This window comes from Enhydra lutris, unplaced genomic scaffold (genome assembly GCF_002288905.1).
Source record: "Enhydra lutris kenyoni isolate GAN:26980312 unplaced genomic scaffold, ASM228890v2 scaffoldscaffold10, whole genome shotgun sequence".
In the NCBI taxonomy this organism is placed as follows: domain Eukaryota; kingdom Metazoa; phylum Chordata; class Mammalia; order Carnivora; family Mustelidae; genus Enhydra; species Enhydra lutris.
Genome location: NW_019154094.1, coordinates 21,425,113 through 21,437,900, shown reverse-complemented (window position 1 = coordinate 21,437,900; position 12,788 = coordinate 21,425,113). Strand labels below are relative to the sequence as shown.

General features: G+C 42.8%; 1 protein-coding gene across 1 annotated transcript in view; it reads left to right on the top strand.

Annotated features, from left to right (window-relative positions):
• LOC111143964 (ADAM metallopeptidase with thrombospondin type 1 motif 9) overlaps positions 1-12,788 on the top strand; it is a 164,532-nt gene that overhangs the window by 65,817 nt on the left and 85,927 nt on the right. Inside the window, exons 18-23 of the mRNA XM_022498000.1 lie at positions 84-213; positions 865-991; positions 4,491-4,701; positions 5,370-5,534; positions 7,808-7,972; positions 11,626-11,745. Of these exons, the coding sequence (XP_022353708.1) occupies positions 84-213; positions 865-991; positions 4,491-4,701; positions 5,370-5,534; positions 7,808-7,972; positions 11,626-11,745 (918 nt within the window). The remainder of the gene's footprint in view (positions 1-83; positions 214-864; positions 992-4,490; positions 4,702-5,369; positions 5,535-7,807; positions 7,973-11,625; positions 11,746-12,788) is intronic.

The following is a 12,788-nucleotide window of genomic DNA, read 5'->3' as shown; positions in this document are numbered from 1 at the left end:
ACTTGACCATGAGCCCATGACCCTTTCCTTCCATGTAGTGTCACGGGACCCGCAAACATCTCCATTTTGTCTGCTCATTCCAGGTGTTATCGGTGGGAAAGTTATACAACCCAGATGTGCGCTATTCTTTCAATATTCCTATTGAAGACAAACCCCAGCAGTTTTACTGGAACAGTCATGGGCCCTGGCAAGCATGCAGCAAACCCTGCCAAGGTATCAACTTTTCAGTGGAGTTTTGGGGATTTGAGGTTTTGATGTTTTTGTTTTGTTTGTTTGTTTATTTCTTTTAATTCTTTCTATTGATTTTTCTTTAGCAGCAGCCAAATGCCTGTAATCTATAAAACTTTTTATCTGCATGAATTCTCTGATCTCCTTTCTTTGCATCTTTCTGGTTATTTTTGGAGGGCAAGTTGAATTTTTTAAGGGTTTCGAGATATGTTGGGTTTCCTCTCCCTACAAGATTCATATACATGTGTGAACCCAAGCAAAATCAGCTCTGGCACTTTCATTTTCCAGAGACACAGACTTAGTAGTCATATTATATATGATTTATCTCATTTCCTTTTGCCTAAATTAGGGGTCGGCAAACTATAGCCAGTGGGCCAAATCCAGCTTGCTATTTGACTTTTATGAATAAAGTTTTATTGAAACACAGTTACACCATTTTTACATGTTATTTATGAGCATCTGCTTTTGCCCGATAATGGCAGAGTTGAATAGTTGTGACAGAGATCATATGGCGCACAAAACCAAAAATGTTTACTATTTAACCCACTAAAGAAAACGTTTGCCAGTCCCCTGGTCTAAATAGTTTCTGGAATAGGTTACTTTCTCTAAGTTTTTTTTTTTTTCCTCCTTGCCTAGGGGAGAGGAAGCGAAAACCTGTTTGCACCCGGGAATCTGATCAGCTTACGGTTTCTGATCAAAGATGTGACCGGCTGCCCCAGCCAGCACCCATTACCGAGCCTTGCGGCACCGACTGCGACCTGAGGTGAGGCCAGTGTTGTTCGTGGTCTTTACTGTGAGCTGTGAGGGTCTTGGAGGAGGGAGGGACAGAAGGAGGAGGCAGTGGTCTTTAGTTCCCCTTCCTTGTGTTTCTGTGAAATAAGCTTTAGCCAAGTTTCCATCCCTCTGAAACCAATTATCCAAGACATATGCCTGCAGATTTCTTGTTCTTCTCCTAAGAATTAAAAATAGCTAATAGAGTATGGCATTTGCCAAGAGAAGTTCTCATTTCACCCTCACAACTCAGTGCTAGGCATTGTTATGATTGAGTCGTATCTTATGTAAATGTTTGGTACGAATGTCAACAGAAAATGGGGAAATGTCATCTCTCAGAGTACCCGTATGTTTTTCCCTATACACCCAGACTGTATATCACCCAGTAGAAGAAATCTCATGTATATGAAAGTTGCAATGCACTAGTGTAAAGTCATAGAAGGAACTAGAAGAAAATCTTCATGCAGATGTCTAGATACGGAAAATACTCTGTGTTTAAGATAAAATCTGAGATAAGAAATAGGGAGCGGGTACAGAATTCTAAAGCTTTCCCAGCTACCTGCAAGGTTGACTGTGTCATGTTTGAATATTAAATACCCTGGGCATTGCTTTGTATACTCTGAATGATAGTTAAATGCGGGTAACATGAGTTGAGGCTTTAATTCTCTTTTTACAGAAGAGAAATTAGCAGCGTAGAATGGTATGGGAAATTGTGAGGACCTTACCATTTGTAAGTGGCAAAGTGAATACTTAAGCTTTTCGCAGCTTTTTCTTCACAATGCCAGATCTTAGCCAATGATATTGATAGCCTGTAGTGCTAGAGTAAAGATTATAAGGCCCTCTCTAGGCTCCAAGAGAAAAGAGGAGTGCTGGGATCAATTAGTAATGTCTGTCATGCGAGTAGGTTGGGGAGACATGGCACGGATGCCACATCTTTGCCAGACCTGACAGGATGGCTTTGACTTCAAAGCCCAGGCTCTCTCCACCCCTGCTGTACTTCATGCCTACACAGTGTCGCTGACCTGTTTGTTCATGGGTTTGTGACAAAGCATGGATTAGTCATTGTAGAAAGAAAAAACCCAAGACATTAAAAGGCAGACATTTACACTTTGCAGTTTTAATTTTTGTTATAGGTAAGTAATACACTTAAGAGCCCATTGCTTCAGCCAATTGAGTTAATTTAGTTAAATTAGAGTTAAAGCCTTTTCAGAAAAATAATTAGTTATCTAACTGCCAAACTACATTACTCACAAAAAACTGGACAGTCACTGTCGTTGTGGTTCATACTGATTGCTGCTGAATAGCCATGGAAATGCTGAAAGGCTGGAGAGAGGACTGTTACTAATGTGTAGAACTCTAAATAATTTTCCCAAAGCGTGTCTGTGGAACACTAGTTCCAGAGACGATTCGTGGTAAGCCAGTATGTTCAAGAAGCCTTACCAACTCTCTCCTCTCCTGTGTGGACATGCATCATGTTGATTAACATTTGGAAGACCCAGAGAAGTTCTGAAACACAGAAACCTGCTTAAACCAGTAGTTCCCAAATTTATCCCTAGTATTATTTACTCCCACAATGCCCCCCACACCCACAGAGGCATGTACATTTTTTGTTTCCACTTATAACAAATACTTTGCTTCTCTGAAATATACTAATAAAATGCATTATCACGTGAAATGCACTGAACGAATTCAGAACACTGAAGTTAAGACCACCTTCCGGGGAGAGACTACGAAGCAGACGATAATGGCATTTTGAGGAGAACTTTCCTAAGGCAACGCTGTGACATTTCCAGACTCTTCCAGGTTCTCTGCTCAAATTCTGAAGATGGTGTGACTATCAGGGAGACCCTTTTCCTTTTGATCTGCTGGTGTGTTTTCTTGTGGGGGCAGGACTCCTGCCTCCCTCACCCAGGATGGATAAGCTTTCCATGAGAAAATGGTGATGAAGGCAAAGAGAAGGTAGCCAAAAATCAAAGAGCAGATGAAAGTTCCAGATGCTTCTGTTGAATTGGACCACATTTTTACCTCACTTCCTCAGGGAAGTGAGAGTTTGCCCAGATTAAATTTGACAGGATGAGATAAAGCATTGTTTTACAGTCCTTCATTTAACGTGTTCCAGTTAGAACAAAATCCCCAAATACTGTGTCACTCTAATGGAAAATCGCAGTAGCCCACTTTGCATACCCAACGTAAAAGTTGGTCAACTCTGACCTACTTTTAAGCATCTGTGAGGAACTCCAAGATAAGCCTGTGGCCAGTACTCCTCAATGTTTCCCAGTCCTGCCCTTGGACAGGTGTGGATGGAAGAATTCTTAGGGCTTTTGTATTTGGCAAACTACCCAATTTCTGAGAAGTAGACAGTTAACAGGAGTTAATTCAAATGGAGATTATGAAGAAATTGTCGTCTTTGGATTGTTAAATTGAATCAACAACCTACATTTTAAGCTCATTTATTTATACTCTTCTATTCAGTTTTAAATTTTTGTGTTTTAATTTGAGCACTGACCATATTTGGGGGGCATTAAAAGAATATGTCAGGTTTTTTTTGTTGTTTTTTTTTTAAAGATTATTTATTTGACAGACAGAGATCACAAGTAGGCAGAGAGGCAGGCAGAGAGAGAAGAGGAAGCAGACTCCCCGCCGAGCAGAGAGCCCAATGCCCGACTCGATCCCAGGACCCCGGGACCATGACCCGAGCCGAAGGCAGAGGCCCCAACCCACTGAGCCACCCAGGTGCCCCAAGAATATGTCAGTTTTTAAGCACATGCCCCACTTTGTGGGGAGATGCTGATAATGGGAAGGCTTTGCAGGTGTGGGGACCGGGGCATATGGGAAGTTTCTGTACCTTCCTCTCAGTTATGGCATGAACCTAAAACTGCTCTAAAAAGAAAATTGAATCTTTAAAAAAAAATGGTCTAATCAAACTATATAGACTGTGGTCCATGTTTAAAAGGAACTCAGTCTTTATTCACAGAGTTTGGCACACTTGAAATTCACAGTTACAGTCCAATTATCCATTCCTTTATGAAGTCACAGGATGGCCACTGAACACGTTTTAGCAGAGCCCATATAAAGGAAGTTGTCTAAGGAGCGTTCCCAGCCGCAGGTCTCTATCAGATGCAGCCTTCTTGAGAAATGAAATGCTGAGTTCCATGAACCTTTTAAATAGAAAATTGCTTTTTTTTTTTGCTCTGTTGAATTCCAGTGTTTTCTTCTTTGGGGTTGCTTGAATTTCAGATGGAACGTATCAAGGGAGAATCTTCACAAAGATAGAACCTCTGACTAGCCCTCTGTGACGTCCATGTGCATTGGCGGCCATGAAAAATACATGAATATGTCGGTTTTAAGTTGGATTCCAGTAACTGACTGTAGCTTTGGGTTTTGTGGTGTTTGAGTTAAAGAAGAAAAAGGAACTCCATACTTCTACCAGTTGAATATAGATAGGACATACATATTTAATGGAAATGTTGGTTTCTCCCCACTGTGCGTAGGTGGCACATTGCCAGCCGGAGTGAATGTAGTGCCCAGTGTGGCTTGGGGTACCGCACATTAGACATCTACTGTGCCAAATACAGCAGGCTGGATGGGAAGACCGAGAAGGTTGACGACAGTTTTTGCAGTGGTCACCCCAAACCAAGCAACCAGGAAAAATGCTCAGGAGAATGTAACACAGGTGGCTGGCGCTATTCTGCATGGACTGAAGTAAGTTGGTTCTCACTCAGTGAGTCTTCTTCTTGGATGCTGAGTCTGATTGGTTGATGGTGGCTAATCGACGAACTGATTAGTTCTGTGATTGATTTACAATGCCTGACCTCATTCTGCAGAAGAATACCGTGATCCATTTGTAATGTCTGATCATATGACACTGAACATGGTGTGTGGAAATTGAGAGTGGTGGAACAACTCCTCTAATCCCTTTCTCCATACCCCATAGGCCACTCCGAGTTTTATTTTCTTATGCTGATTCACTAACGTTGACTGTAATATAAACCTGGTGGATAAATGGATAACATGAATAGATACTCCCCAAATCACAGCTAGAATTGGATCGGTTGGATAGTTGTTTCTTTTTTTTTTTTTAAGATTTTATTTATTTATTTGACAGAGCGATCACAAGTAGGCAGAGAGGCAGGCAGAGAGAGAGTGGGAAGCAGGCTCCCTGCTGAGCAGAGAGCCAATGTGGGGCTCGATCCCAGGACCCTGAGATCGTGACCTGAGCTGAAGGCAGAGGCTTTAACCCACTGAGCCACCCAGGCACCCCTGGGTGGTTGTTTCTTAAGGGCTGAAAGAGACAAGGCGGCATAGCCAGGACCCCAACTGTGCTGGGGGAGAAACTGACAACAGTTTCATGTAGCGTGTTTTCCTTCCAGTGTTCGAAAAGCTGTGATGGTGGAAGCCAGAGGAGAAGGGCTATTTGTGTCAACACCCGCAATGATGTCCTGGATGACAGCAAATGCTCACATCAAGAGAAAGTCACTGTTCAGAGATGCAGTGAGTTCCCTTGTCCACAGTGGGAAACGGCAGACTGGTCAGAGGTGAGAGAAGAGGGCTCTTATTTCCCCTAGGTCATCTCTGTTACCCTAATTCTGAGTCTCTCCAGCTCTCCTCAAGTCTACACCTGCTGTTTGCTTATCCCCCCTCCCCTGGATGAAGCAATGAGGTCCTCAGTCAGCCCCAGGAGTGCTGAGCGGGGTGTGACTGGCTCACCAGTGACCCCAGGGGCAGGGTGGGTTTGGCGGCATCATTCACACTGATAGCTTCTGTTGGTGATTTTTGAAGTACCTATCTCTCCCTTTCCTCCTCTTTGAGCCCCCAGCTAAGTCATTGTAAAGGAAAATAAGGGTTTTATTAATTACAAAGCGGTGCTGGCTTAGAACTGAAGCTAAAGGGAAAAAAAGGAGGTTTCCTATTTTCTCGTCTGTGAAATAAGAGAATTAGACCCCAGTAAGTGGCCTGACGTACCCATCCCGTTGCTAATGGAAACCTTAGAAAAGAAAGGACTACTGGAGTGTTCCAGACTTTAGCCTCTCTCCAGCCTGACCTGATGAAGCCTGAGGCAAGCCCTCGTTGCTTAGCTTAGGTGACAGCAAGAGAAGAAAGCTGAAGCCCCTTTCGTCACTATTAACCCAGCCCAGTGAAATTCGCACCACACAGGCGACTCCCTCAGCCTTCCCTCACGGGGGCAAGTGGAAGAGGAAACAGAAGGTCCCTGACTTACGGGCCAAGTCAGGAATGCGGGGAAAGAGGTGTTGGTTTCTCTCCTGCAGCTTCCATGCCCATTTGCTTATCTCGACCATGTAAGCACAGTGTTAACTGTTTACTTTCAACAGGAAATACAATACAAATCTTAAAAGGGTATTATTAATGCCCCTGAAATGGTAGGCAAGCAAGTACCTGTGAGTAACAGTGTCTGATTCCTGCACAAGTGAACAACAAACCTACTGGTTTTTTTCTGTTAACAGGCTGCCTTAGCATCAAAGCTAGTATTTGGTTTTAAAAAAAGATGAAAGAAGGTAGTGGGCTAGAGTTTTACCTAGATGGCTAAGAATAGCTAAGGTATCATTTCAGATCAATTAACCTTTTTTGCAAGAAGACTTGCTAAAATGGAGGTGGGGGAGACATCAAACTATATATGCAGGGTAATCCAGCATTCCTTAGCCTGAAAAACTGGGAAGAAAACAGCAAAATAATTATGAGGATCCCCAGGTAGTCAGAATTTTTTGGTTTATTACAGCTTTCTCTTTTACACGTTTCTGTATTTTTCAAATTTTCCACAATGCGCCTGGGTAGTAATGATGATGGTATTTAACATTTAATGAACATGTGCAAAGTACGTTACTTAGATTTTTTTTCATTCGGTCTTCACAATCCTCTGCAGTAGGAACTATCATTATCCCTTTGTAGAGATGAGAAAGTACAGAAGAGACGGAAGTACAGAACCGTCACTTGACTTAGTACCTGTAACTGGTTGTGGTATGATTAAAACCCACATTGTTCTGACTCATAAATTCCCTATGCTTAACTCCTGCGCTAGAAAATCACAGAATGTTGTTTTATGATACAGACTTGCCCCGACTTAGAATGGTTCAACTTAACAATGTTTGTACTTTACGGTGATGTGAAAGCAATACACATTTAGCGGACACTGTACTTGGAGTTTCAAATCTGGATCCTTTCCCGGGCTGGTGATGGGTGGTATACACTCTCTTACGGTGCTGGGCGGCAGCAGCTCCCAGTCAGCTGTGCAGTCGAAATCACATGAGGGTCAATCATCCTGTGTCCGCACGATAGCTTTGCTTTTCACTTTCAGTACAGAATCCAGTAAATTGCATGAGATGTTCGACACTTTATTATAAACTAGGCTTCGTGTTGGACGACTTGGCCCCACTGTGGGCTAACGTGAGTGTTCTGTCCACGTGTCAGGCGGCCTGGCCTCTACTCAGAAGTGGGGTTGGTGAGAGGTAGTAAGTGCATTTTTTGACTTAGGGTATTTTGAGTTTGCAGCGGGTTTACCTGGATATAACCCCGTCATAAGTCAGGGGACACGTGTATCTCATGGCGTAGTGCCAGGCTGAGTTCATTCTGGGCTTGACACCGTCCCAGAGCCTTTATAAACACAGAATGAGCAAGGGAAAGAAAGAGGAAGGAAGGAAGAAAAATGAGCCTTGATGCATTTACAGATTGCTAGCAGAGAGAGGAATGGCTGTGGGAAGGGAGCACATGTGTTCCTGATAATCTGTGAGTAATCCCCGGGAGCCACAACACGTTGTTCAGGAACACCCCTGATTGGCTGTGCTCTTTACCACAGTGCCTGGTCACCTGCGGAAAAGGGCATAAGCACCGCCAGGTGTGGTGTCAGTTTGGTGAAGATCGATTGAGTGATCGACTCTGCGACCCTGAGACCAAGCCGGCCTCCATGCAGACGTGTCAGCAGCCAGAATGTGCGTCCTGGCAGGCGGGTCCCTGGGGACAGGTATTTTGAACGATAAAGTTCTTAACTACATTCTTTCCTTCTTATCTGAAGAGGGCTTGCAGAGGGGCATTCCAGGGGTGGGGATTTAACGGCTGGGACTTGGGACTTGCACCATACCGCCGTGACGCCGGATGGAGCCCGAGAAACTGCAGCCGTTTTGCCCCAGGTCTGAGGATTGCTGCTCCCTCCTGGAGCCGATTCTTCCCTTTGCAGACCCGCGGGCGACTCCTCGCCCTGGGGTGAAAACTAGGGATGGAGCACAGGAGTGTTGGAACAAACTGACAACACATCTTGGGTCTGGCTGGTATTATCTTCTAGCGTGCTGCTGTGGGTCGTCACAGAATGGGGTCCAGAGCCTTCAGCCTGGGCGTCTGGACCAGGATTTGGGAGGGACTTTTGGGCTCACCTCTCATATATAAGTCAGACCCTTCCTACAGAAGGGATTTGATCAAAAGTGTCGGGATCATCTCATTTTGCCAGGATCTTTTCCGAGTCCCCTTGTCTGCAAGTCCCACAGTCTTGACCTGAGCTATTCTTAAAAGGAGAGAGTGAAAGTCTCCTTTAGGCTCCCATTTGAGAAGCCACTGCTCTGGGAATTAAGTCCTTCCTAATATAGAAGCAAAAGTGTCCTGGGTACTATTTAAGCAGCACTCTGAGTTCCCAAGAGAAGCGAAGCAGCTGTCTGCTGTCACTTTCACAGGCTCTTGAAGGATAACTCTCCCCCCACCTGGCCCAGCTACAGCAACTCTCCTGGTGTATGTCTTTTTCCAGAATGCATGCAATAAATGGGAGTAGCTTTATCACTACCCCCTTAACATTTCTATCAAACTGACACTCTTGGGAACCCTCCCACCCACAGGCAGCTGATCATGTCTGATCCTACTAAACAGGGAGAATCTCTTACACTCCTAAGTCCAGCCTCCTTTTTGTCCACATCTGTATAACTCTTAGGGAATAAGAGAAAAACAAATAGAGAACCCAGCTCAGAATCACTATGAAGATTTGAGTATAATATCTTTTGGAACTAATGGGCCTATATATTTTTTTTTTTTAATCTGTGTCTACACCAGACCAATCCTAGCCAGAGACTTGTTCTTCCTTTTATTGAACATGCAATTCAGGGTAACAAACTGGTTTTTTTTTTTTTTGCTTTGTTTTGTTTTGTTTTAAATATGTTATTTAAGAGTAATACATGGCCAGAAGAGAAATTTTTTGCAAAATGTAATTTAGCAAAAAGAACAAAAGAAAGCCCATTCCTTAACTCTGCACAGATTACTGGTATTGATACATCTGATTTTCTTCTCATATTTTTAGGCTAATATTAGGAGCGTATTTAGTCTGTTTCTTACTTGAAGTAAGACACATGTCACACAACTAAGCAGTTCCATGTGAACGGCTCAGTGGCTTTTAGTACGTTCATAATGTAGTGCACCTGCCCCCCCCCCGCTAGTTCCAGAAATTTCTCATCACCCCAAAGTACCAAGAAAGCCATTTCTCTCCATTTCCCCCTAACCCTATAGTCCCTGGCAACCAATTGTCTGTTCTCTACTTCCATGGATTTACTTCTCAGTGTTCTGTGTAAATGGAATCCTACAATATGTGACCTTTGGCTTCAGATATATTTCACGTAGCATACATGTTCCAGTGTCTGAATTGGAGCACATATCTGTACCTCAGTCCTTTCTGTGGCTGCATAATGTTGCATTATGCTGATGTACCTCATGTGTTTATCCATCTGTACCTGGCTGGACGTTTAGATGTTTGTACCTTTTGGATGTTGTGAATGGGGCTGAGATGAATGTTCAGGTATGAACGCTTGTTTTAGTACCTGATTTCAATTCTTTTGGGGTGTATCCCCAGGAGTGGTATTGCTGGATCCTATGGTAAGTCTGTGTTTAACTTTTTAACAGTTTTCCACAGACCCGGCACCATTTTACATTCCTACCAACAACACACAAGGGTTCCGATTTCCTTGTCTGTGCCAACGCTTTTATTTCCCCACATCTCAATTATGGCTCTCCTAGTGGGAGTAATGATCATTATGATTTCGATTTTGTATCTTCTCTAATAACAAATGGGACTGAGAATCTTTTCATTTGCCCATTTTAAAAAATTGTAATTATGGTCAAAAAACATACCACATCAAATTTACTATCTTAACCATTCTTTTAAGATTTTATTTATTGAGAGAGAACTAGAAAGAGAGAGCATGAGCTGGGAGAGTGGCAGAAGGGAGGGAGATAGAGAATCTCATGCAGACTCTGAACTGAGCACAGAGCCTGATGTGGGGCTCAATCTCACCACTTGGAGATCATGACCTGAGCCAAAGTCAAGAGTCGGACACTTACCTGACTGAACCACCCAGGCGACCCCCATCTTAACCATTTAGAAGTATACAGTTTTTTGTTGGTTTTTATTTTTGCTTGTTTTTTTTTTTCAAAAGATTTTACCTATCCACTTTAGAGAGAGAGCGGGGAGAGGGTCAGAGGGAGAGTAAGGGAGGGAGAGGGACAATCAGATTCCACACTGCATGCAGAGCCCCCCACTGGGCTTGATCCCACGACCCAGGATCACTACCTGAGATCATGACCTGAGCAAAAATCAAGAGCAAGTTCAACCTCCTGAGCCACCCATGTGCTCCTTAAACATACAGTTTAACAGTGCTTCTTTTCCTATTTTTTTTTTTTTGACAGAGATCACAAGTAGGCAGAGAGGCAGGCAGAGAGAGAGGAGGAAGCAGGCTCCCCGCTGAGCAGAGAGCCCAATGCGGGGCTCGATCCCAGGACCCTGAGATCATGACCTGAGCCGAAGGCAGCGGCTTAACCCATTGAGCCACCCAGGCGCCCCTCTTTTCCTATTTTTTAATGAAGTTTGCTTTTTGCTGTTGAATTATAGCTGTTCTGTATATTGTGGTTTTCAACCCTTTATCAGATATTTGATTTGCAAATATTTTCTCCAATCCTGTGGTTGGTTGCCTTTCCACTCTGCACATGGTGTCCATTGAGGATGTGATTTTATCACAAATTGTGATAAAATACAACTTGTCCATTTTTTCTTTTTGCCTGTGCTTGGGGTGGCATATCCAAGAGATCATTACTAAATTCCACGTCACAAAGCTTTTAGATAATCTTTTCCTCTCAGAGTTTTATAGTTTTAGCTCTTATGTTGAGGTCTTTGATCTATTGGGGGTTAATTTTTATGTACAGTGTGAGTTAAGAGTTCAGCTTCATGCTTTTGCATATAGATAGCCACTTGTGCCACGACCATTCATTAAAAAGATTATTCTTTCCCCCATTGTATGGCTGAGAATTTGTTGGAAACCATTCGGCCATAGATGTATGGATTTATTGCTGGGCTCAATTCTATTCTATTTTGTTTTGATCACTGTAGCTTTGTAGTAAGTTTTGAAATTAGGGATGTATTGAATCACAGTCAAGGAGTTGAACTCCTGCAAATAAAATTCCAGTGGGAGGTAGAAATAATTCCAAGTATCTAAGTGATAATTGATGAATATAATTTGTGCAGAGCTGGTTGCTCTCTTTTACTTAATTTCTCTGGGCGCCAGCCCTCTCTGTTCCACTATGATGGAAAATTTGTTTTCTTAAAAAATTTGCTGAAATGTGCATACCTTTTGTTGTGTTTCTTTCCCTCAGTGCAGTGTCACTTGTGGACAAGGATACCAGCTAAGAGCAGTGAAATGCATCATTGGGACTTACATGTCCGTGGTAGACGACAATGACTGCAATGCAGCAACTAGACCTACTGATACCCAGGTAAGTCTCCTTTGTCCAGCTCAGGGCTTGGCTTTGGGCACTGAGATGCTGGCCCTTCTCCATGGTTCAGCCACATTTGAAGTCCTTCCATATGTAAGTGTGTAGGTAGAGCCACCGGCTGATTAACTAAGTGGCCCAGATGTATCTTGATGCATCTTGAATCGAATATTTTGATGTACCAGGATCATTCTTCTCTGGTTCTTTGAAGTATGTACATTTGATTCTGATTATTTTATTGGCTAGCAACTGTTGATCGTTTGGTTCTGTTTTCTTGAATTCAGACATTTTTTTTTTAAGTGACTTTAATGTCGGGCATAGCAGATAGTGTCATGTGTTGGAGCAGCCGTGTGCTGGAGCAGCTCTGCACCAGCTCACAAGAGCTCATTGGTAAATTCTCAGGAATTGGGCAAGCTCGTTGCTAAACAGAAACATTATTAAAAATGGAAAATATAAACCTATGATTAAATAGATGGTATTCAAAACAAAACTGATTAAGCACGCCAGCCTTACTTGTCACTCTCTTTGCTTTACTCCATTTTGCTATTCTCTGTGCTCCTGCGGTGATTTACACTTACATTTGTATCTGTAAGGTGGAAATACTGAATAACGGAGAGCTAGTGCACATCTCTTCCCGAGTCTGACTTCGTGGTCATCATGTTGGTAACTTCAAATCGGCTATTATGGCAGTGTGTACACCACAGAAATCAGCAAATGCTGTAATTCTAGATTTAAATTATTTTTTTTTAGACTTAAGAAAGTGATGGAGAAAATAATAATAATGTAGATTACATAGAATCTACATTATGCCTCAAAGAGTCTCGTGTCCAGGGCTGTCACATTGTAAATAACACATCAAATGAAGGAAATATCCTTCTGGCATTTGGAAATCATTGTCTGCTTCAGCGCAGGAGTCACTCAGGTCATTGGTAGATGAATAGCGTTCTGACATCGATCTTCATTGTTTCCCTGTCACCTTACTCTTCAACATAAAATATCAACTCTCATTCATGTCAGAACTGTACTTATTCAGCGATTACAACCAT